The following is a 22,415-nucleotide window of genomic DNA, read 5'->3' on the forward strand; positions in this document are numbered from 1 at the left end:
TCTTGCTGGCCTGTGGACCAGGACCATTCGACTAGAGAGAGAAAGTATCTAGCTGGCCTGCAGACCAGGACCATTAGACTAGAGAGAGAAAGTATCTAGCTGGCCTGCAGACCAGGACCATTAGACTAGAGAGAGAAAGTATCTAGCTGGCCTGTAGACCAGGACCATTAGACTAGAGAGAGAAAATATCTTGCTGGCCTGTGGACCAGGACCATTCGACTAGAGAGAGAAAGTATCTTGCTGGCCTGTAGAACAGGACCATTAGACTAGAGAGAGAAAGTATATTGCTGGCCTGTGGACCAGGACCATTAGACCCTGGGAACGTTATGTTAAGGAGGGAGGGAGGAGGATGAGGCAGAGGATGGGAGAAGGTGTGGGAGGGGGAGGGAGAGGCGGGGGAATTCGATAGGTGGCTTTCCAATTGGCTGGTTGGTTGACCCTCTGAGCCTCTACTGTGTGAGATGACCAGCCTCTCTTCTCCTCTGTTGCAGCCATTAAGAGCTATCTTGACCTCTGTTCTCTCAGCTCTCTGAGTGACAGGGCAGAACTGCTCTCAGTGGGTGAATGTAGAGAGAGTGTGTGTGTGTGTGTGTGTGTGTGTGTGTGTGTGTGTGTGTGTGTGTGTGTGTGTGGTGTGTGTGTGTGTGTGTGTGTGTGTGTGTGTGTGTGTGTGTGTGTGTGTGTGTGTGTGTGTGTTAAGTGGTCTGGACCCTCCTGGTTAACAGGACAATGAGACATCTATAAATCTTCCACTCTCTCTTTCTTCCTTTACAAGCTGACAGATCTGACATGGGACATGATCAGTCTCTTTCTTCCTTTACAAGATGACATGGGACAAGGTCAGTCTCTTTCTTCCTTTACAAGATGACAGATCTGACATGGGAAAAGGTCGGTCTCTTTCTTCCTATACAAGCTGACAGATCTGACATGGGACAAGGTCAGTCTCTTTCTTCCTATACAAGCTGACAGATCTGACATGGGACAAGGTCAGTCTCTTTCTTCCTTTACAAGCTGACAGATCTGACATGGGAAAAGGTCAGTCTCTTTCTTCCTTTACAAGCTGACATGGGAAAAGGTCAGTCTCTTTCTTCCTATACAAGCTGACAGATCTGACATGGGACATGATCAGTCTCTTTCTTCCTTTACAAGCTGACATGGGAAAAGGTCAGTCTCTTTCTTCCTTTACAAGCTGACAGATCTGACGTGGGAAAAGGTCAGTCTCTTTCTTCCTTTACAAGCTGACAGATCTGACGTGGGACATGATCAGTCTCTTTCTTCCTATACAAGCTGACAGATCTGACATGGGAAAAGGTCAGTCTCTTTCTTCCTTTACAAGCTGACATGGGACATGATCAGTCTCTTTCTTCCTTTACAAGCTGACAGATCTGACGTGGGAAAAGGTCATTCTCTTTCTCTCTACCCACCTTCTCTGGATTTCTCCTCATGTTATTTTTCCCTGTTTCCCCTGTAAAACAGAACTACTGTTAGCTAGATGGGAAATTATTTATTTTTCATATCGAATACGGTACATATTGATTCTCATTTAGCCAATGACTTTCAGGTCTTAGCACCAATCGAAACCAGAGCCAGGCCTGAGCAGTGAGAACAGGCAGACTCAGACATGAGCCAGGCCTGAGCAGTGAGAACAGGCAGACTCAGACATGAGCCAGGCCTGAGCAGTGAGAACAGGCAGACTCAGACATGAGCCAGACCTGAGCAGTGAGAACAGGCAGACTCAGACATGAGCCAGACCTGAGCAGTGAGAACAGGCAGACTCAGACATGAGCCAGGCCTGAGCAGTGAGAACAGGCAGACTCAGACATGAGCCAGACCTGAGCAGTGAGAACAGGCAGACTCAGACATGAGCCAGACCTGAGCAGTGAGAACAGGCAGACTCAGACATGAGCCAGGCCTGAGCAGTGAGAACAGGCAGACTCAGACATGAGCCAGACCTGAGCAGTGAGAACAGGCAGACTCAGACATGAGCCAGACCTGAGCAGTGAGAACAGGCAGACTCAGACATGAGCCAGACCTGAGCAGTGAGAACAGGCAGACTCAGACATGAGCCAGACCTGAGCAGTGAGAACAGGCAGACTCAGACATGAGCCAGGCCTGAGCAGTGAGAACAGGCAGACTCAGACATGAGCCAGGCCTGAGCAGTGAGAACAGGCAGACTCAGACATGAGCCAGACCTGAGCAGTGAGAACAGACAGACTCAGACATGAGCCAGGCCTGAGCAGTGAGAACAGGCAGACTCAGACATGAGCCAGACCTGAGCAGTGAGAACAGGCAGACTCAGACATGAGCCAGGCCTGAGCAGTGAGAACAGACAGACTCAGACATGAGCCAGGCCTGAGCAGTGAGAACAGGCAGACTCAGACATGAGCCAGGCATGAGCAGTGAGAACAGACAGACTCAGACATGAGCCAGGCCTGAGCAGTGAGAACAGGCAGACTCAGACATGAGCCAGGCCTGAGCAGTGAGAACAGACAGACTCAAACATCACCATAGAAACCCAATTGGACTGGATTTCCTCTGTAATGCAGCGGGCTGTTGGGGATGCGGGCAGGCTTCCCCAAGGCTCCACATTGAGGCTGCAGGATGAGAGAGAGGCAGAGGAAACAGACCTGGCAGTAGATAGAGGGCGATAGAGGGAGGGAGGGAGAGAGAGAGAGAGAGAGAGAGAGAGAGAGAGAGAGAGAGAGAGAGAGAGAGAGAGAGAGAGAGAGGGTAAAGGAGTGGAGGACAGGCCTGTGCTGTGAAAGCCTGGCTGAGCCCCAGCCACCCCACTGTTAGAGGAGCGGATCTAGCCAAGCAGGTGGACAGAGACAGAGGGTTTATTGAACCTGGCCAGGCAGTGATTTAGTGGATTCCGATGGGGCCTTGCCTGGGCAGGAAAAGCCCTGTATTCCATGCAGATTACAGCACAATATAATACATGTGTTTCAACCCCCAACCCCCACTCTATGGGAGAGTGGAGCAGGCCGGCAGTATAAACATGACCCAACTGTTGAATGCTGAGAAAGCCATGATGGTGCCTTAGGGAGCCATCATAATACAATGGGACAAATCACAAAACACTCAACATTACACACAATCCCATGCTCGTATATATACAATGCACTAGAATAATCGCACAATAAGCCACTAAGTCAAATCATGACAGACATTAGCTAGTCTTATGTATATCGGAAAATGACGTTTCAGGCCATGAACTCACCATCTCTCTATTATCTTGTGTGTGTGTGTGTGTGTGTGTGTGTGTGTGTGTGTGTGTGTGTGTGTGTGTGTGTGTGTGTGTGTGTGTGTGTGTGTGTGTGTGTGTGTGTGTGTGTGTGTGTGTGTGTGTGTGTGTGTGTGTGTCTTCCCAGGGGATCTATGTGAGGAGGGAGTGGACCCCTGTATGCAAGGCTTTGACCCCTGCCAGCATGACTCCAAGTGCCTCCCCCTCACCAAAGGCTACAGGTGAGTGACATGCAGCTCTCAGATGGGGGCGAGACTAAAAAAGGTCAGAAGTCACCAGAGGCAGCCACACCTGTCGTCAGGACAACCTGTTCTTTTCTGTTCCTCCAACATGTTAATATCCTGTTCTTTTCTGTTCCTCCAACATGTTAATATCTTGTTCTGTTCCTCCAACATGTTAATATCCTGTTCTGTTTTCTGTTCTGTTCCTCCAACATGTTAATATCCTGTTCTTTTCTGTTCCTTCCAACATGTTAATATCTTGTTCTGTTCCTCCAACATGTTAATATCCTGTTCTGTTCTGTTCCTCCAACATGTTAATATCCTGTTCTGTTTTCTGTTCTGTTCCTCCAACATGTTAATATCCTGTTCTGTTCTGTTCTGTTCCTCCAACATGTTAATATCCTGTTATTTTATGACAGAGGAAAACAAACGCTAGTGTACGTGACTGTGCTGTTTAAAGGCACAGTTTTTCTATGTTAGAAAGAGCAAGAGAGTGGGTTTAAGGTAATAAAGAGAGTTCAGTCACAGCCAGAAAGAGGAACTGTTCAGCACCAGTTGTTAAGAGTACATTTATATAGTGAGTTCAATACATGAAGTTCCCTCTCAGGAAATAAAAGTTATTGGATTTGAATAACAGTTAAGTGTTCAGAGAGAATTGAAATGTAATTGAATTGAGAAAGAGAGAGTAGAGAGAGGGAGAAGGGTGGAGGGAGAGAAAGAGAGAAAGAGAGAGAGAAAGAGTAGCGAGAGATAGAGAGAGATGGAAAGAGAAAGAGACTATTTCCTTTGTAACATTGTACCTCTTTATTTCCTGTGTCAGGTGTGAGTGCCTGCCAGGCTATGTGGGCCAGCACTGTGAGCAGGACTATAACGACTGTCTGGAGAACAAGTGTCAGCACGGGGCCGAGTGTGTGGACGCTGTCAATGGATACACCTGCGTGTGTAAAGAGGGCTTCAGGTGAGTCCACACGCAGCACAGACACACACACGCACAGGCTGATCTTACTGCAAAGGCTGACGTAGGCTCAGTGCCGCAACAGCGTCAGGCCAGCTGCAGAGCACACACACACACACACACAGAGTCAGATCACACACACACACACACACACACACACACACACACACACACACACACACACACACACACACACACACACACACACACACACCAGACTGTGAGAAGCTACAGATGGTGCTTTATTATCCTCCACTTGGCTGTCTAGTCTGAGGCGTGCAGTGCAGGATGGTGCAGGATGGTGCAGGGTGGTAAGGGTGATGTGAGGCGGTGTGGGGCAGTGTGGGGTGTTGCTTGGATGTGCGGTGCGGGGTGTTGTGGGGTGGTGCAGGGTGGAGCAGGGTGGTAGGGCTGGTGCAGGGTGGTGCAAGGTGGTGCAGGGTGTTTCGTTGCAGTGTGGGGTGGTGCAGGGTGGTGCAAGGTGGTGTGGGGTATTGCGTTGCAGTGTGGGGTGGTGCAGGTTAGTGCGGGGTGGTGTGGAGTGGTGCTGGGTGGTGTGCGGTGGTGCAGGGTGGTGTGCGGTGGTGCAGGGTGGTGTGCGGTGGTGCAGTGTGCTGGGTAGTGTTTGGTGGTGCTGGGTGGTGTGCGGTGGTGCAGGGTGGTGCAGGGTGGTGTGCGGTGGTGCAGGGTGGTGCAGTGTGCAGGGTGGTGTGCGGTGGTGTGGGGTGTGGGGTGGTGCAGGGTAGTGCAGGGTGTGTATAATCATGATGGGAGGGACCATGGTGGAGTGTGTGTGGCAGCTTAATTGAGTGTGATATTAACCCACACATCTGTCTCTGTCATCCTGTAGTGGTCTGTTCTGCGAGAACCCTCCCCCTATGATCCTGCTGCAGACTAGCCCATGTGACCAGTCAGAGTGTCAGAACGGAGCCCAGTGTCTAGTGATGGCTGGGGAGCCTGTGTGCCGCTGTCTGCCTGGCTTCACCGGAAACAAGTGCCACAAGATCGTTACCGTCCACCTGCTGGGCAAAGATGCCTACCTGGAGCTGTCCAGCGCCAAGATACGCAACTCTGCCCACATCTCCCTACAGGTACTGTACCATCTCTAACCCCTGACCTCTAACCTGTAACACTGCCCACATCTCCCTACAGGTACTGTACCATCTCTAACCCCTGACCTCTAACCTGTAACACTGCCCACATCTCCCTAAAGGTACTGTACCATCTCTAACCCCTGACCTCTAACCTGTAACACTGCCCACATCTCCCTACAGGTACTGTACCATCTCTAACCCCTGACCTCTAACCTGTAACACTGCCCACATCTCCCTACAGGTACTGTACCATCTCTAACCCCTGACCTCTAACCTGTAACACTGCCCACATCTCCCTACAGGTACTGTACCATCTCTAACCCCTGACCTCTAACCTGTAACACTGCCCACATCTCCCTACAGGTACTGTACCATCTCTAACCCCTGACCTCTAACCTGTAACACTGCCCACATCTCCCTACAGGTACTGTACCATCTCTAACCCCTGACCTCTAACCTGTAACACTGCCCACATCTCCCTACAGGTACTGTACCATCTCTAACCCCTGACCTCTAACCTGTAACACTGCCCACATCTCCCTACAGGTACTGTACCATCTCTAACCCCTGACCTCTAACCTGTAACACTGCCCACATCTCCCTACAGGTACTGTACCATCTCTAACCCCTGACCTCTAACCTGTAACACTGCCCACATCTCCCTACAGGTACTGTACCATCTCTAACCCCTGACCTCTAACCTGTAACACTGCCCACATCTCCCTACAGGTACTGTACCATCTCTAACCCCTGACCTCTAACCTGTAACACTGCCCACATCTCCCTACAGGTACTGTACCATCTCTAACCCCTGACCTCTAACCTGTAACACTGCCCACATCTCCCTACAGGTACTGTACCATCTCTAACCCCTGACCTCTAACCTGTAACACTGCCCACATCTCCCTACAGGCACTGTACCATCTCTAACCCCTGACCTCTAACCTGTAACACTGCCCACATCTCCCTACAGGTACTGTACCATCTCTAACCCCTGACCTCTAACCTGTAACACTGCCCACATCTCCCTACAGGCACTGTACCATCTCTAACCCCTGACCTCTAACCTGTAACACTGCCCACATCTACCTACAGGTACTGTACCATCTCTAACCCCTGACCTCTAACCTGTAACACTGCCCACATCTCCCTACAGGTATTGTACCATCTCTAACCCCTGACCTCTAACCTGTAACACTGCCCACATCTCCTTACAGGTACTGTACCATCTCTAACCCCTGACCTCTAACCTGTAACACTGCCCACATCTACCTACAGGTACTGTACCATCTCTAACCCCTGACCTCTAACCTGTAACACTGCCCACATCTCCCTACAGGTACTGTACCATCTCTAACCCCTGACCTCTAACCTGTAACACTGCCCACATCTCCCTACAGGTACTGTACCATCTCTAACCCCTGACCTCTAACCTGTAACACTGCCCACATCTCCCTACAGGTACTGTACCATCTCTAACCCCTGACCTCTAACCTGTAACACTGCCCACATCTCCCTACAGGTACTGTACTATCTCTAACCCCTGACCTCTAACCTGTAACACTGCCCACATCTCCCTACAGGTACTGTACTATCTCTAACCCCTGACCTCTAACCTGTAACACTGCCCACATCTCCTTACAGGCACTGTACCATCTCTAACCCCTGACCTCTAACCTGTAACACTGCCCACATCTCCCTACAGGTACTGTACCATCTCTAACCCCTGACCTCTAACCTGTAACACTGCCCACATCTCCCTACAGGTACTGTACCATCTCTAACCCCTGACCTCTAACCTGTAACACTGCCCACATCTCCTTACAGGTACTGTACCATCTCTAACCCCTGACCTCTAACCTGTAACACTGCCCACATCTCCTTACAGGTACTGTACCATCTCTAACCCCTGACCTCTAACCTGTAACACTGCCCACATCTCCCTACAGGTACTGTATGACCTTTCACCCCTCACCCCTGACATCACTGTGGGTTTGTCTGTAATGACACCCTATTCCCTATGTAGTTCACTACGTTTGACCAGGGCCCAGACCCAGACCCAGCCCTCATTCACACAGACACAATGACATCTATCTAGTTAGGGCTGAAATTGTCTTGTTTCAACAGTCACCTTCTATATCATAGCCCTATGAGTCTGAGTAGTCCAGCTGTCTCCCTATAACTGATCATACGTCCCATAATGTCATACTCTACCTCATGCACCATTATCAGAAATGGATGACAGCACGTCAGGTTAATAAGAGAGAGAAAGAACAGTCTCTCCTCAACACCTTGTCTTGAGGATTAAGTAGTGAGTTGTACACACTAGCCCCCATCAACGCAGCACTTAAACTATAGAATATAGCACCCTTGGGAAAGGTATTAGAGGGATATTTTTCTTAAGAGGCTAGCATAAAAAAATCTCTCTCTTTGCATCCCAAATGGCACCCTATTCCCTATGTGCACTACCTTTGACCAGAGCCCATAGTCTGTAGTGCACTACATAGGGACTAGGGTGCCATTTGGAACGCAAACTCTATTATTGGGGCTCTCAGCCAGCCGCCTGGCTCTGAGCTACCACCAGACACCACAGGGACGGTGGGACGGTGACATTATTATAATGTCACCTTTTGTTCACTAGCATGAATAATGTGGCTTGAGGGGATATGTATTATGGTAATAGAGTGTCGGCGTGGCGACCGTTATCAGCCCAATCACTGGCAGTGAGTCACGGCCGGCGGATCGCATCTTACCTCCAAATGAGCTGATGTGCTTGTTGGCGAGGGGGCACGCTAATGTTAATTAAAAATACTGAGGTAAAAATAAAACACTTGGTCTTAATCTCTGTGTTAAAGGTGACAGCATGACTTTGAGTATTGTACGTAGCTAGGTTAGGTAGATACATGGCCAAGAGGAAATGGAGCTGGCCCATTCCAAGACGCTGCTGGAAATCAAAAGCAGTGTTGAGTTAGTACATTCTGCCTCAGTTTTAGACACGATACATGAAACAATGTGGAAAACATAATCTCAAGTTACGCTTTGAGTTGTAAGCCACTCTATGTTGCATACTAAGCAAAGTAACCATCTCCTCATGCTATATGTTTCCATTTCAAATAGAGTAACTACAGAATGGTTCCTTCAGGTTTCCATCCAATTGGTGACAGAGTTTCATGTGAATACGTTAGAATCTGCGTGAAGAAGATATGCGCATTTTGCCACCAGTGGTGTTTCCACCAAATTGACTTTTTGCAGATAAAAATCACTGCGTGAAGATGTAGTGCTCACTAAATGTACTTTTGAGGAAGTTTTCATGCACCGAATAAAAATCTAAAGTTTAATATGTTTCCATCACATTTTCAACTCTACCGATAGTTTTGTCACAAGCAAATGTGTCCACTCTGGTCTGGGCACGTACGCTCTAGCCAACAGCTCTCAGATACAGTGTGGGTATAGTCTACATGATGACATTATTATGGATAAGAGCGAGAATATTTGTATAAGTCAAACGGCAGCCAAGCATCGATCGTCATGTCGCCAGAATAAGACCCTCAATATTTATTGGAAAGGAGCATCAAGATCACAGTACACTCAACACTCTCTCTCGCTCTCTCCAATTTGCTTTATTGGCATGACCTAACAATGTACATATTGCCAAAGCTTACTTTGGAGATTTACAATACTAACATAATTAAAATAATACAAAATCTATATTGTCAACCTTGACAAAGGTAACAACAATAATCAAGGGTCAAAATAACCATACGTTGAACAATAACAGTAAGCATAGAGGACATGAGCAGGTTGGTTGGTCTGTCAGACACTGTCCCCCATCTTATGGCAGGCAGCAATGTAGTGCGCTGTCAACCCACAGCTCTCTGTGTCCTCCCCCAACAGGACAGGTAGCCTATTCTTATCAGAGAGGTCTTTGAAACCTTGAATAAGGGTTTCAAATTTGGGGAAATTACACTCTCTAATTGTTGTATATTTTTAAAATTTTGTCAGGAAATACAGCTCTGTCTCGGGTTCTGCTGTGGTGCAGTTGTTGCACAGCCTTTCCTCTACAGGGAGCCAGGTTTTCCTGTGTACCCTTCTCAATGACAAGGCTGTGCTCACTGAGCCTGTACTTTGTCAAGGTTTTTCCTAAGGTTTTGATCAGTAACCATGGTCAAATAGTTTGCCACGGTGTACTGTCGATTTAGGGCCAGATAGCACTGCATTTTGCTTTGTGCGTGTGCTTGTGTTTCCCAATAAGCAATGTAGTTTTGTTTTGACTGTGTTGTACTTTGGTTTATTCTGATTGATTGGATGTTCTGGTCCTGAGGCTTCGGTGTGTTAGAACAGGTTTGTGAATTCAGCCCCAGGACCAGCTGGATGAGGGGACTCTTCGCTCAGCTCTTGGCATTGCAGGGCTTGGTAATGATTTGAGATATGTTTTACCCCCTACACCACTTTCAATAACTTTGTAGAACAGTCCTGTATGCCAAATAGAATCAAATTCTTTTTGGAAGTCGATAAAGCAAGCGTATATTTTGGTATTATTTTGGTGGACATGTTTATCTATCAGGGTGTGTAGGGTTGTAAATATGATCGGTCGTGTGATGTTTTGGTATAAATTCAATTTGTCTTTTACTCAAGATATTGTGCTTATTAAGGAAGTTTAGAACTCTTACATTTATAATACTTCAGAAAATCTTCCCCAGGCAAATTTGACACCAACATTTAAATGTTGGGGTCAAATTTGTCTCCGTTAATAAAGATTGGGGTCATGAGTCCACGATTCCATATGTCAGGGAAATAACCTACACTCAGAATCAAATTAAACAGTTTTAATATAGCCAATTGAAATTGTGCACGAGTGAATTTGAGCATCTCAGTTAGGGTGCCATCAGGTCCGCATGCTTTTTAAATTTGAGGGCCTGAAGTTTCTTATAGAGCTCCTGGCCAGTACTTGGGGAGTCCAATGGATTTTGATTGTCCTTTATAGCTTTTTCTAATCCATTCAACTTCTTATGAATTTGGCGTTGTTCTGTGTTTGCATCAATTTGAACGGTGTTGTAGAGTGTTTTAATATGGGTTGTCCATATGTCAACATTTTGTATTGCCAATTCCTCTAGTTTCGATTATTTATTTTTTTCTCCAATTTTGCCAGAAGTTGTTTGTGTTTATGGACTCCTCAATTAGTGTCACAGGTGTAGCCATGTTGAATAGACCAAATCGCAGCGGGTATGTGGATACTCATATTCTTTTAATGAAAACACGCAAAGCATCCACAGGGAAAACAATAAACACTACTCACGACAACAGGAACAGTTTTGCAGGCTCACAAAAACAACTGCCCACAACCCCAAAGAAAAACACACTACTATATAGGACTCCCAATCAAAGGCAACTCAACACACCTGCCTTCAATTGGGAGTCCAATCACCAACACAAAACACACAAAAACCCTACCACGTCCTGACCAAAACTAATACAATTGCTCCCTCTGCTGGTCAGGACGTGACAGTACCCCCCCCCCCCCCTCAAGGTGCAGACCCCGGAATGCACCTTACAAAAGAAAAATCCCCAATACCCCAACAAAACCCATAAACAATAAGCCCTAAACAATAAGGGAGGGAAGGGAGGGTGGCTGCCGTCAACGACGGCACTGTGCTACACCCTCCCTCCCCAACCCACCTATCCTGGAGGTGGCTCAGGTGCGGGACGTGGACCTCGCTCCACCTTCGGCGTCGCCCACTTCGGTGGCGCCGATAGCTGCGCCGGGTAGACGGGCCGCTCGGGCTGACCCTGGCAGACGGACCGCACGGGCTGGGCCGGAGGACAGGCGGGCCGCTCGGGCTGGGCCGGAGGACAGGCGGGCAGCTCTGGCGACTCCTGACTGGCGGGCAGCTCTGGCGACTCCTGACTGGCGGGCAGCTCTGGCGACTCCTGACTGGCGGGCAGCTCTGGCGACTCCTGACTGGCGGGCAGCTCTGGCGACTCCTGACTGGCGGGCAGCTCTGGCGACTCTTGACTGGCGGGCAGCTCTGGCGACTCTTGACTGGCGGGCAGCTCTGGCGACTCTTGACTGGCGGGCAGCTCTGGCGACTCTTGACTGGCGAGGCTGGGCTGACGCACTAGACGCCTGATGCGTGGGGCTGGTACCGGACGTGCCAGCCTGGAGACACGCACCTCCATGCTAGTGCGTGTAGCGGGAAACACCGGACCGTAGAGGCGCACTGGCGGTCTTGAGCGCAGGTTTGGCATCACCCCTTCAGGCTCGATGCTTACTTCACCCTGGCACATGCGGGGTGCTGGTACTCTGCCTACCGGCCTGAAAATCCCAGGCATCACCACAGCCCCAACCCCAAAGCACGGGACCTGTCCAGTCTGTCTCTGCCCTACAAGGGTACGGGGAGCTGGCCTGGGGCTCCAATCTCGCCCCGCCAAACAGCCCTTGTGCCCCCCCCCAAAAAAAAATATTGGGGCTGCCTCTCGGGTTCCCTTAACTCCCTTAACTTGTCCTCCCAGAATCTTCGCTCCTCCTGCCAAGTCCATCCATCCACGCTGTTCTCCTGTGGCTCCCTCCTCTTCCGCTGCTTGGTCTTTTGTGGTGGGTAGTTCTGTCACAGGTGTAGCCGTGTTGAATAGACCAAATTGCAGTGGGTATGTGGATACTCATATTCTTTTAATGAAAACACGCAAAGCATCCACAGGGAAAACAATAAACAGTACTCACGACAACAGGAACAGTTTTGCAGGCTCACAAAAACGCAGTGCAAAAACAACTACCCACAACCCCAAAGAAAAACACACACTACTATATAGGACTCCCAATCAAAGGCAACTCAACACACCTGCCTTCAATTGGGAGTCCAATCACCAACACAACACTTAACACACAAAAACCCTGCCACGTCCTGACCAAAACTAATACAATTGCTCCCTCTGCTGGTCAGGACGTGACAATTAGTGTCAGCTGCTTGCTGTTGTACTATGCTTTTTTGGTTCTGAGTGTAAGTTTATAGAGTTTTAAAGTCTCACACTAATGAAGGCATAATTCACCATTATTTGGGTCTCTGTGCTTTTGGTTTGATAGTGTCATATGTTTATTCCTTATCATTTTACAATCTGCATCAAACCAGTTGTCATCTGTGGTCTTTTTTGGTTTGTTTTTTATCCATTTCAGTTGTGCTTCTTTTGCCGTTTGCCTGAATATATTGTTGATGTTTTTTTACTGCTAGATTGATGCCTTCTTTACTGTGAGTGGGTGTGGTATACAGAAAGTTATCTAAGAGCTTTTGAATTACTGGTTGCTTGCTTTCTGGTATTCTTCTGTGCTGTTTTGGGCCCATCTGTATGAATTTCTGATGTGGTACAGCTTACTGGGCTGTGAACGTGTGGTTGTTTCCATGTCTGTTCTTTTGAGGAACAAGGTAATTTGGCTGTGATCAGACAGAGGTGTTGGTGGCTTGACAGTGAATGAGCTGAGAGAGAAAGGGTCAATGTCTGTAATCATATAGTCTACTGTACTGTGGTCAAGAGGTGAGCAATCGGTGAATCTCCCCAAAGAGTCCCCCTGTAACCTACCATTACAAACCCAGGCTTCGACAGAGCTGCAACAGATCACTTCCGTTTTTGTTGATGGTGCTGTCACTGTTGTTACTATGAGGGAGATGAAGACAGTTAGAAACCAAATGGCCTGTAATAAAGCTGTCCCCTCGTGTGGTCGTTAGATCAGGTAGTGTTCCTGTGCGCGCATTTGTGTCCACACAGATGAGCACATTTTTCTGGGCCTGGAAATGGCACGTCTCTCCCTCAAGGGTGGGGAAGTTCTCCTCTGAATAATATGGGGATTCTGAGGGGGATACATATTGCGCAAAGGAACACATATTTATCTGTCAGTTTTAACCAAATGTGATATTTACCCATTTTTAGGGGATCACTTTCGATTTTGTAGTTCGGATTTGGACCAAATGATCAATCCTCCAGAGTCTCTGCCTCTATTGACAGGGCTGTGTTTCTGTGACGGCACAATTACCTCTCTGTAGCCTGTGGGACAGTGATTGACAATGTCTGCCTTACACCATGTCTCCTGCAGAATGATGATGTCAACATCTTGAAGTGCTAAACTCTTCAGTCCAAAGGTTGATGAGTTTAGGCCCTGAAAGTTCCACATGCTAACTGATAGCGATTTCATGTCACTATCAGTTAGTATAGCGACAGTAACAGTAACAGTCAGAAATACAGTAACTACTAACTATTAAGTTGGTAACAGTGAGATAAACAGCACAGTCAGAAATACAGTAACTACTAAGTTGTTAAGGGTGAGATGAACAGCACCGTCAGATATACAGTAACTACTAACTACTAAATTGTTCTAAGTGAGATGAACAGCACAGTCAGAAATACAGTAATTACTAACTGCTACGTTGTTCAGAGTGAGAAACAGCAGTCAGAAATACAGTAATTACTAACTACTAAGTTGTTCAGAGTGAGATGAACAGGATAACAGCAAACATGAGTTCTCTTTTTCTGTTTTCCTTCTTCCTATTCATTGAACAAGTAAACTTTTTTTACAATAGCCGTTTGTGTGTGTGTGTGTGTGTGTGTGTGTGTGTGTGTGTGTGTGTGTGTGTGTGTGTGTGTGTGTGTGTGTGTGTGTGTGTGTGTGTGTGTGTGTGTGTGTGTGTGTGTGTGTGTGTGTGTGTGTGTGTGTGTGTGTGTGTGTGTATTTAGTGCAGATGTATTGGAGGAGCTGTTTAATTTCACTCAGTCCTACAGAGTTTTCCTGTCATCTGAGGCCCTCCGCGTAGCTGCGCTGGTCCTGTTGTTGGGCCCTGTGGAGTGAAGGGGGGCCAGGTCTGGGCTGGGGGACTGCCTCTCTGGTCTGGTAGAGGTGGTGGTCTGGTGTGGGGTAGTAGGCTCTGGCTGCGCCGATGGAGGGGGTGATGCTCTGGTTGTGGGTGGGGCCTGTGGGGAGCGCTGGTCTGGTGGGGTGTTGAAGGGGCCTGGGGCTCCTTGGTGGTGCAGTGGTCTGGTAGGAGTCTCTGGGTGGTCCTCTGTCCAGTGCGGCATGGGGTGTTTGTCTACAAAGTGCCACGTCCTTTAGAGACTTGGCAAACATCCCTACTGTCTGCTTCCTAAGGTAGGAGTGGTCGTGCAGATGCTCTGGGGTGATTGTTGGTTGGTGAGCAACATGCACATTCCTGAGTAGGCCACACCCTCTGGTGATGTCAGCATTGAGGGCTCCTGAGAGGCGCAGCGGTCTAAGGCACTGCATCTCAGTGCGAGGCGTCACTACAGTACCTGGTTCGAATCCAGGCTGTATCACATCCGGCTGTGTTTGGGAGTCCCATAGGGCGGCGCACAATTGGCCCAGCATCGTCTGGGTTTGGCCGGGGTAGGCCATCATTGTAAATAAGAATTTGTTCTTAACTGACTTGCCTAGTTAAATAAAGGTTAAAGAAAAGAAAAAGAAAATAAAAAATATTGACTTTCTGAATGGTACGGGATGAAAGTCTATGCAGGGCAGCAAAGCGGAGATGGTGATATGGGAGTTGGGGAACCACTCAGAGGCCCTCTCTGCTACTCTGTTGACCAGGCTGCCTACCCTCTCCTGCTCCTCTCGCAGGTTGTTGGTGCCGGTGTGAATAATAATGTGGCCTGGTGTGCCAAAGTCAGGCTGGAACAGGATGTGGAGTGCATCCTGTGTTTTTGGGTACCATATTTTGGACACCTTGTAGTGGGGGAAGAGTATATCCTTTTGGATGAATTTCCCATTTGAGTCAATGAGGATGGCCACCTCAGTGGGTTTTACCAGAGTAGGGGCTGGCGTACACAGGGCCTGTTTACAAGGAGGGGTATGTGGGTGTATTTGGGGGGGGGGATTCTCTCTGTAGTAGGTGTCCCCATGCGAGCCTCCTTGTTGACTGGGGGTGTGGGTAAAGGGTGGTCGTTATGAAGGGGGGGTTGTGGGTAAAGGTGGGTCAGTGGGATTGTTAGGGGTGATGAGCGGCTGCAGCTTCTTTCTAGGAGTCTCTACAGTCTGTTCTCTGTGCTGCAGCATCCACTTGATGACAGACAACTCCTTTGCCATCTCCTCCTTTACCTGCACCAGCTCTCGCCTTTACCTCCTCAAGCGCTGTGGTAAGCCTCTCTCTCAGCTACAGGACAAAGTTTTTCAGCTGGGTCCTGCACTGGTTGATCTGGTCCTGTAGAAGCTCTATGTCTGGGCTGGAGGTGGTGTAGCTGAAGGCTGCTCATGATTTCTGTATGATATATGATTTAGCTGTGCAGGAGGGTGTCTTTGCATACCACACTATGCAACACAATCATAGTTACAGATCTATGGACTGACACGGAAGCTTTATGAGCCAAAGTTTACATGTGCTAGGACAAAATGTGAAGCCATAGTGAGTAACGTGTTAGCACCATGGGCAAATACTTTGGTAGCACAGGACCTAGACCAGGTTGAATTTGTGTCCCTGTCCATTGATGCGTCGAATCATGGACATGTAAAGCTGCTGCCAATAGTAGTCAGATATTGTAAGATATATGATGGTAGCACATCTGTGGAAACAAAACTGCTTGATTTTGTTGAATTGAAAGGAGGAAATTGCAGCTGAGGTCCTTGTGGTCATCACAAAATTTTACCTGGAAAACAAAGTCGTGTCATTCTCTGCCGACAACACAAATACCAACTTTGGAGGACTGAATAGGCTGGGGAGTGTCAATGTCCATACCAAAGTTAAAAATGCTCTGCAGCAGGAGGTGATTGGCTTAGGTTGTCCTTCCCACATCATTCATAACACGGCCAGATCAATTTTGGATATGATTCCCCTTGATGTTGAGTACCTGCTCACAAAGATATTTGGATATTTTAATATTTTCACCGTCAGACTAGAAAGACTGAAGAGCTTTTGTGAGTTTGTTGGCCAGGAGTACCATAACATTTTAGGACACAGCAATGTTTGCTGGCTGTCCATGCTCCTTGCTCTAGAAAGAGTGCGAAAATTTATGTACCATTGAAATCCTTTTTTCTTTCTGAAGACAAATGCCCTGTTGTCCTGCGAACAATGTTCGAAGATCCACTGACTGAACTTTGGCCTTTGTCCATGGAAACTTGACCGTATTCAGTGACACGATCAAGATGCTTGGAGGCCAGGACCGCTGTGCTGTGGAGTCAGCTGCAATTCTGAGAAACGTTGAGGCAAAATTGACTGCAAGACGTGATGACAACTTCATTCCAGTTTTGGTCAGAGGACTTCTGAGAGAGCAAGAGGAAAATGGAGAAATGTCTAAAGAGAGCTTTCTCAAAACATCCCAATCATTCTTCACTACGGCTGTGAACTACTTGCAAGCATGGGGAAAGCACACAGATAATCTAAAAGATTTACATGGTCTCCTTTTAAAAAGGCAACCTCTGCGTGAAGAAGGCAGCAGCCACATTGCAGGAAAAATTCCCCAATGTGACCATCAATTTATTTATTTTTGTATTTATTTCACCTTTATTTAACCAGGTAGGCAAGTTGAGAACAAGTTCTCATTTACAATTGCGACCTGGCCAAGATAAAGCAAAGCAGTTCGACAACATTAATGAGGATGCATTGTTTGACGAGGTTACTGGCCTGCAAGAGTTCCTAAAAGGGGATCACTTGAAGAATGGAAAACATCTGAGACAATAGTCAGAGATGGAGCACGGTGGTTACCCACTTCAAAGAGAACGACATCCCACACACTAACCTGGCTAGATTAGCATCTGTTGTCATGTGCTTACCTGGAAGTAATGCACCAGTCGAGAGAGTGTTCTCCAAAATGAATGATCTATGGACAGCAGCAAGAAACAGGTTCACTGTTCCTACCATCAAGACCATGCTTATTGTGAAGACAAACTTCAACCTCCCCTGCCAGGAGTTCATGGAGAAGCTGGCCAAAGACAGAGCAATCCTGAAGAAGATACATTCTTCTGAGAAATATACAGATTAGGTTGGTATAAGTATATTATGTAGTTACCAATCTCATCATCATCTAATTTCTTTATTATGTTGTTAAGTGTTTCACATATACTATTGTCTCTGTTTTTTTTCTATTTTGCTCATGTTCTCTTCTGCCCTTATTCTACCCAGACTACCAGGACCACTGAATGGCTGTTCAGATCGGACAGTTCTGTCTTGTCTGTAGTGTTTCTGTAATATAGTTGTTTTCTCTGTCTATCACAGTGTGCCTGTTAGACTAAATACATGAAACCTGAATTGTCCCCCATTTTTATTTCATAGATAATAACATTGGATATTTTAATTATATATTGACCGCCGAACTGGAAATGTCTCCAGTTTTCATTTCAGAAATCTGGTCACGTTAGTGTAAAATAACAGGTTTGTAACAGTCCTGTTGTGTGAGCAGCCGGAAAACAAAGTTTCTGGGTTTTCCCTCTGAAATCTGTGTTTAAAATTGATTCTTCCCTTCTCAGATTTGATTTCTGCAGGAAATAAAAAAAAAGGGGGGAAAGTTTCTCGGTCTATGCTGCTGCTAGCGCTGCCTCAGTGGCCATGTTGCCATGGTTACCACAAGTAAACAGTTGGAGCTAGCTAGTAAGCTAGCTAACAAATTAGAATTTAGCTAGCACGATTAAGATTTGTCTTTTAACTCACACTCTGTCAATCTTTTCCTCCTGTGTTGATCTTCAGTTGTACAATTTGATTACAATATTAAATTTGAAAAAATACATAGGTAATCTCACTCTTAACAACCAGAAAGTTATAAAAAGTATGGAGCTGTTTGTCTACATTACTGCCTCTCTCTATCTCTCGTCTGTCTCTCCAGGTGGCTACAGATAAGGACAATGGTATCCTGCTCTACAAGGAGGACCATGATCCTCTAGCCCTGGAGCTGTACCAGGGACACATACGCATCATCTACGACATCGCTAACTACCCCCTGACCACTGTCTACAGGTCAGCACACACACACAGATTAAACATCATTATAATGGAGTAATGGAGGTGAGAAAACAGTGGAGGGGTCATCAGGGGGAACTCTGGGAAACGAGTTAGTGTTGCACGAGGGCTTATATCAGCCATAGCACTCCTTGGGACTTGTGAGGATGGGGAAGGAGAGTGGCTGTAATTTCAGCCAGTCAGCCATAACAGAGCAGGGGAGGGAGGGGGATTTGAAATCATATTCACCTGATCCTCCCTCAGCCCCATAACCAGCCCCAGCCTTAGCTCCAACCCCAGCTCCAACCCCAGCTCCATTCCCAGCTCCAACCCCAGCTCCATCCCCAGCTCCATCCCAAGCCCCAGCCTTAGCTCCATCCCCAGCTCCATCCCAAGCCCCAGACTTAGCTCCAACCCCAGCTCCATCCCAAGCCCCAGACTTAGCTCCAACCCCAGCTCCAACCCCAGCTCCATCCCAAAGCTCCATCCCCAGCTCCATCCCCAGCTCCATCCCAAGCCCCAGACTTAGCTCCATCCCCAGCTCCGTCCCCAGCTCCAACCCCAGCTCCCGCCCCAGCTCCAACCCCAGCTCCAATCCCAGCTCCAGCCCCAGCTCCAACCCCAGCTCCATCCCCAGCTCCAACCCCAGCTCCAACCCCAGCTCCATCCCCAGCTCCATCCCAAGCCCCAGCCTTAGCTCCATCCCCAGCTCCAACCCCAGCTCCAACCCCAGCTCCAACCCCAGCTCCATCCCAAGCCCCAGACCTAGCTCCATCCCCAGCTCCATCCCCAGCTCCATCCCAAGCCCCAGACTTAGCCCAACCCCAGCTCCATCCCAAAGCTCCCTCCCCAGCTCCATCCCCAGCTCCATCCCCAGCTCCAACCCCAGCTCCATCCCAAGCCCCAGACTTAGCTCCATCCCCAGCTCCAACCCCAGCTCCATCCCCAGCTCCATCCCCAGCTCCAACCCCAGCTCCAACCCCAGCTCCAACCCCAGCTCCATCCCCAGCTCCATCCCAAGCCCCAGCTCCATCCCCAGCTCCATCCCAAGCCCCAGACTTAGCTCCAACCCCAGCTCCATCCCCAGCTACATCCCAAGCCCCAGCCTTAGCTCCATCCCCAGCTCCATCCCAAGCCCCAGCCTTAGCTCCATCCCCAGCTCCATCCCCAGCGCAAGGCCTGTCTCCCAGGCCAAGTCTGTCTGATGCGTCATGGCTTCCTCATTTTGTTCTGCATCTCCAGACTCTCCCCCTCAGTAGTTCCTTGTTTTCCCCAGAGTGACGTAGCGTTCTGCGGCTTTGGCAGTGCCGCAACCATTGTCTTTGGGGAGCAGAGGATGTTTTGCAGGGAGCGGGGTGCGTGTGAGGAGACGGGATGGGAAAGTGAGGAGGGGAATTACCCGTCTGCTCCTATTAGTGTGACATGTGCCACCACAGGGGCCTGGCACAACCCAGAGTACACATCTCCCAGGATGTTCCTGAGGTCTCCCTGTGATAGTCAGCATTACCATTAACCATGTGGAACCAGAGCAGCAGGTCTCACTCCGAGCCAGGGCCTCAATTTTACACCGCTCCCGCCCAGTGAGGTGCAGATGTGGATGGACTGTCAGGGGAAGCCCCAACTATAAGTTGAGCTTCGTGGAGGTAGACTTTGACCTTCAGAGAGGGAGAGAGAGTGGTGGTGGTGGCTGCGGTCGCTGCATTCCTCAGCCCTCTCTGGGTAGTAAAGATGCGGCGGGAGCAGGGCGGGAGCGGGGCAGGAGGGGCTGGGAGCAGGGCAGGAGCAGGGCGGGAGGGGCTGGGAGCAGGGCGGGAGCAGGGCGGGAGCAGGGTGGGGGGTATGAAGGGGATATTTCCACTCCTGCAGTTCCTTATGACTGCCGGCAGGTCCCCCTGCCCTGCAGCACCGCAGCCTGCACCGTGGGAGGACATATCACGTTACACATGCACGCACACAATTTTCAAACCCTATGAGATTCGTGGTTAGGAGAAAATACCGTCCCTCTGGCTAGAAACTCATTGCAGATTTTTTTAAATAACAGTTTTTCTTACCTTTAATCCTACTCTCACAGATAAGAAGAACGGTCATAAAAAAAAGCCGTATCTTTTTAACCACAGATCATAGAAAGTGTGAGTGTACAAAATTGTCGTGTCTTTGGGGGTACCATTAAACTGAAGATATGTTTATCAATTAGCTCCCTGTAATTATTATCACGCGATTAAACTGATTAATCGTTTAATTGTAATTAACTAGGAGGTCGGGGCACCAAGGAGAATATTCAGATTACAAAGCTATAATTTTCCTAATATAACTTTCCTATACTATAATATTATATTCTATTATAGTATAGGCCGATTATCTCCTAGTTTAAATGGTGTATTTACCTCTAGTCCAGTCTCATTCCAAAACGTCGTAAATTGTTGTATCTGCACGAACCCAGTCTTTACTAAAATCATCCATACATCAATTGTCTTAAAATCATTTATTTACTACACTAAGTAATTAACAGAAAAACATACAAACAGTAATTATCGTCAACAAAGGATTGGTATCGGAATGTGCCCTTGTGGGCTAAACAGGCTGGTCGGCCTGTTGAACAATGGGTCATAAATGGTCAGCTGAGAAGTTTACACAGAGTTCATTAACAATTGACAATTGAAGGCTCACTCATTCGGGAACAATTGCAATCAATATATATATTTACGCTCAGTGTGTCGTTCTGATTCTTGTTGGAGAGTAGTTCTGTTGGGGAGTTTTGTCCGCGTTCTCTCTCTCTCTCTCTCTCGGTTAGAATGGATCTTTCAGAGCGACATTCATTAATGTCGTCATAGAATGGTTGTTTCGTTGGTCTTCGCGTTCGATGATATAATTTACTTAGCTGCAGACTAATAATTAATATCAAAGACTTGTTCTTATTCTGTCGGTATCAATAGTCTAAAAGTTAACCACGTGGTATGGTTCACTTTCAGTAGAGTACTTGGATGGTCAAACCTCTGGCCATAGAGTGTAGGCCTGGTCTGGAGAAATGTAAATCAGGGAGTGTTTTATAGTGCCCATCGAACAGGCTGGTCAAATGACGCCTGGTCCTGTATATGTCCCTGGGGCGTGCCTATGACTGAGTTAGATTTGGTTACAGAAATACAATTCTATCACATTACATCAGTACATAGCATCTCAATGTCTTACAAAAGCTTTATCCTTATCAATACATTCCATACACCCATATGAGGCAAGTCTTAAACTGAGTCTATTATATAAACAGTTTTATGGTAATATGGCTATATTGTCTCTTCTGAGTATCACAAAATTGTACCAAGCGGATGAGTTCATAGCTGGATTCTTCAACAATCTTCCATACCTTCTCCAGCACACACATGTCGCTCGGTTCTCCAATTCTATGAGTTGGAAGAATTTCCTTTGTCTCTCTATGAAACATGGGGTAGGAGATTCTCTTCAGAGGGTTTTTTACAACCCTGGGTTGGGGGGAAGGTAGGTTGGGTGATGGTACGAAGGGGAGGGGGTCAACTGTCCTTCCTGTACCCAAAGAGGCCAACGTCATGACAAAATCTTATGGACACCTTTCCATGACACAGACTAACCAGGTGAATCCAGGTGAAAGATAGGATCCCTTATTGATGTCACTTGTTAAATCCACTTCAATCAGTGTAGATGAAAGGGAGGAGACAGGTTAAAGAATGATTTTTAAACCTTGAGACAATTGAGACATGGATTTTATGTATGCCACTCAGAGGGTGAATAGGCAAGACAAAATATTTTAGTGCCTTTGAACGGGGTATGGTAGTAGGTGCCAGGTGCACCGGTTTGTGTCAAGAACTGCAATGCTGCTGGGTTTTTAACGCTCAACAGTCTCCCGTGTGTATCAAGAATGGTCCACCAGCCAAAGGAAGCATTGTGGGAAGCGTTGTAGTCAACATGGGCCAGCATCCCTGTGGAACGCTTTCGACACCTTGTAGTGTTCATGTC

The 22,415-nt window shown here is 47.7% G+C and overlaps 1 protein-coding gene across 1 annotated transcript in view; it reads left to right on the forward strand.

Moving 5' to 3' along the window:
- The window catches only part of slit3 (slit homolog 3 (Drosophila)), a 394,481-nt gene that overhangs the window by 357,157 nt on the left and 14,909 nt on the right, over positions 1 to 22,415 (forward strand). The window contains 4 exon segments of the mRNA XM_045724040.2: positions 3,372 to 3,465; positions 4,286 to 4,423; positions 5,271 to 5,511; positions 18,319 to 18,449. Of these exon segments, the coding sequence (XP_045579996.2) occupies positions 3,372 to 3,465; positions 4,286 to 4,423; positions 5,271 to 5,511; positions 18,319 to 18,449 (604 nt within the window).

This window comes from Salmo salar, chromosome 09 (genome assembly GCF_965601325.2).
Source record: "Salmo salar chromosome 09, fSalSal1, whole genome shotgun sequence".
In the NCBI taxonomy this organism is placed as follows: domain Eukaryota; kingdom Metazoa; phylum Chordata; class Actinopteri; order Salmoniformes; family Salmonidae; genus Salmo; species Salmo salar.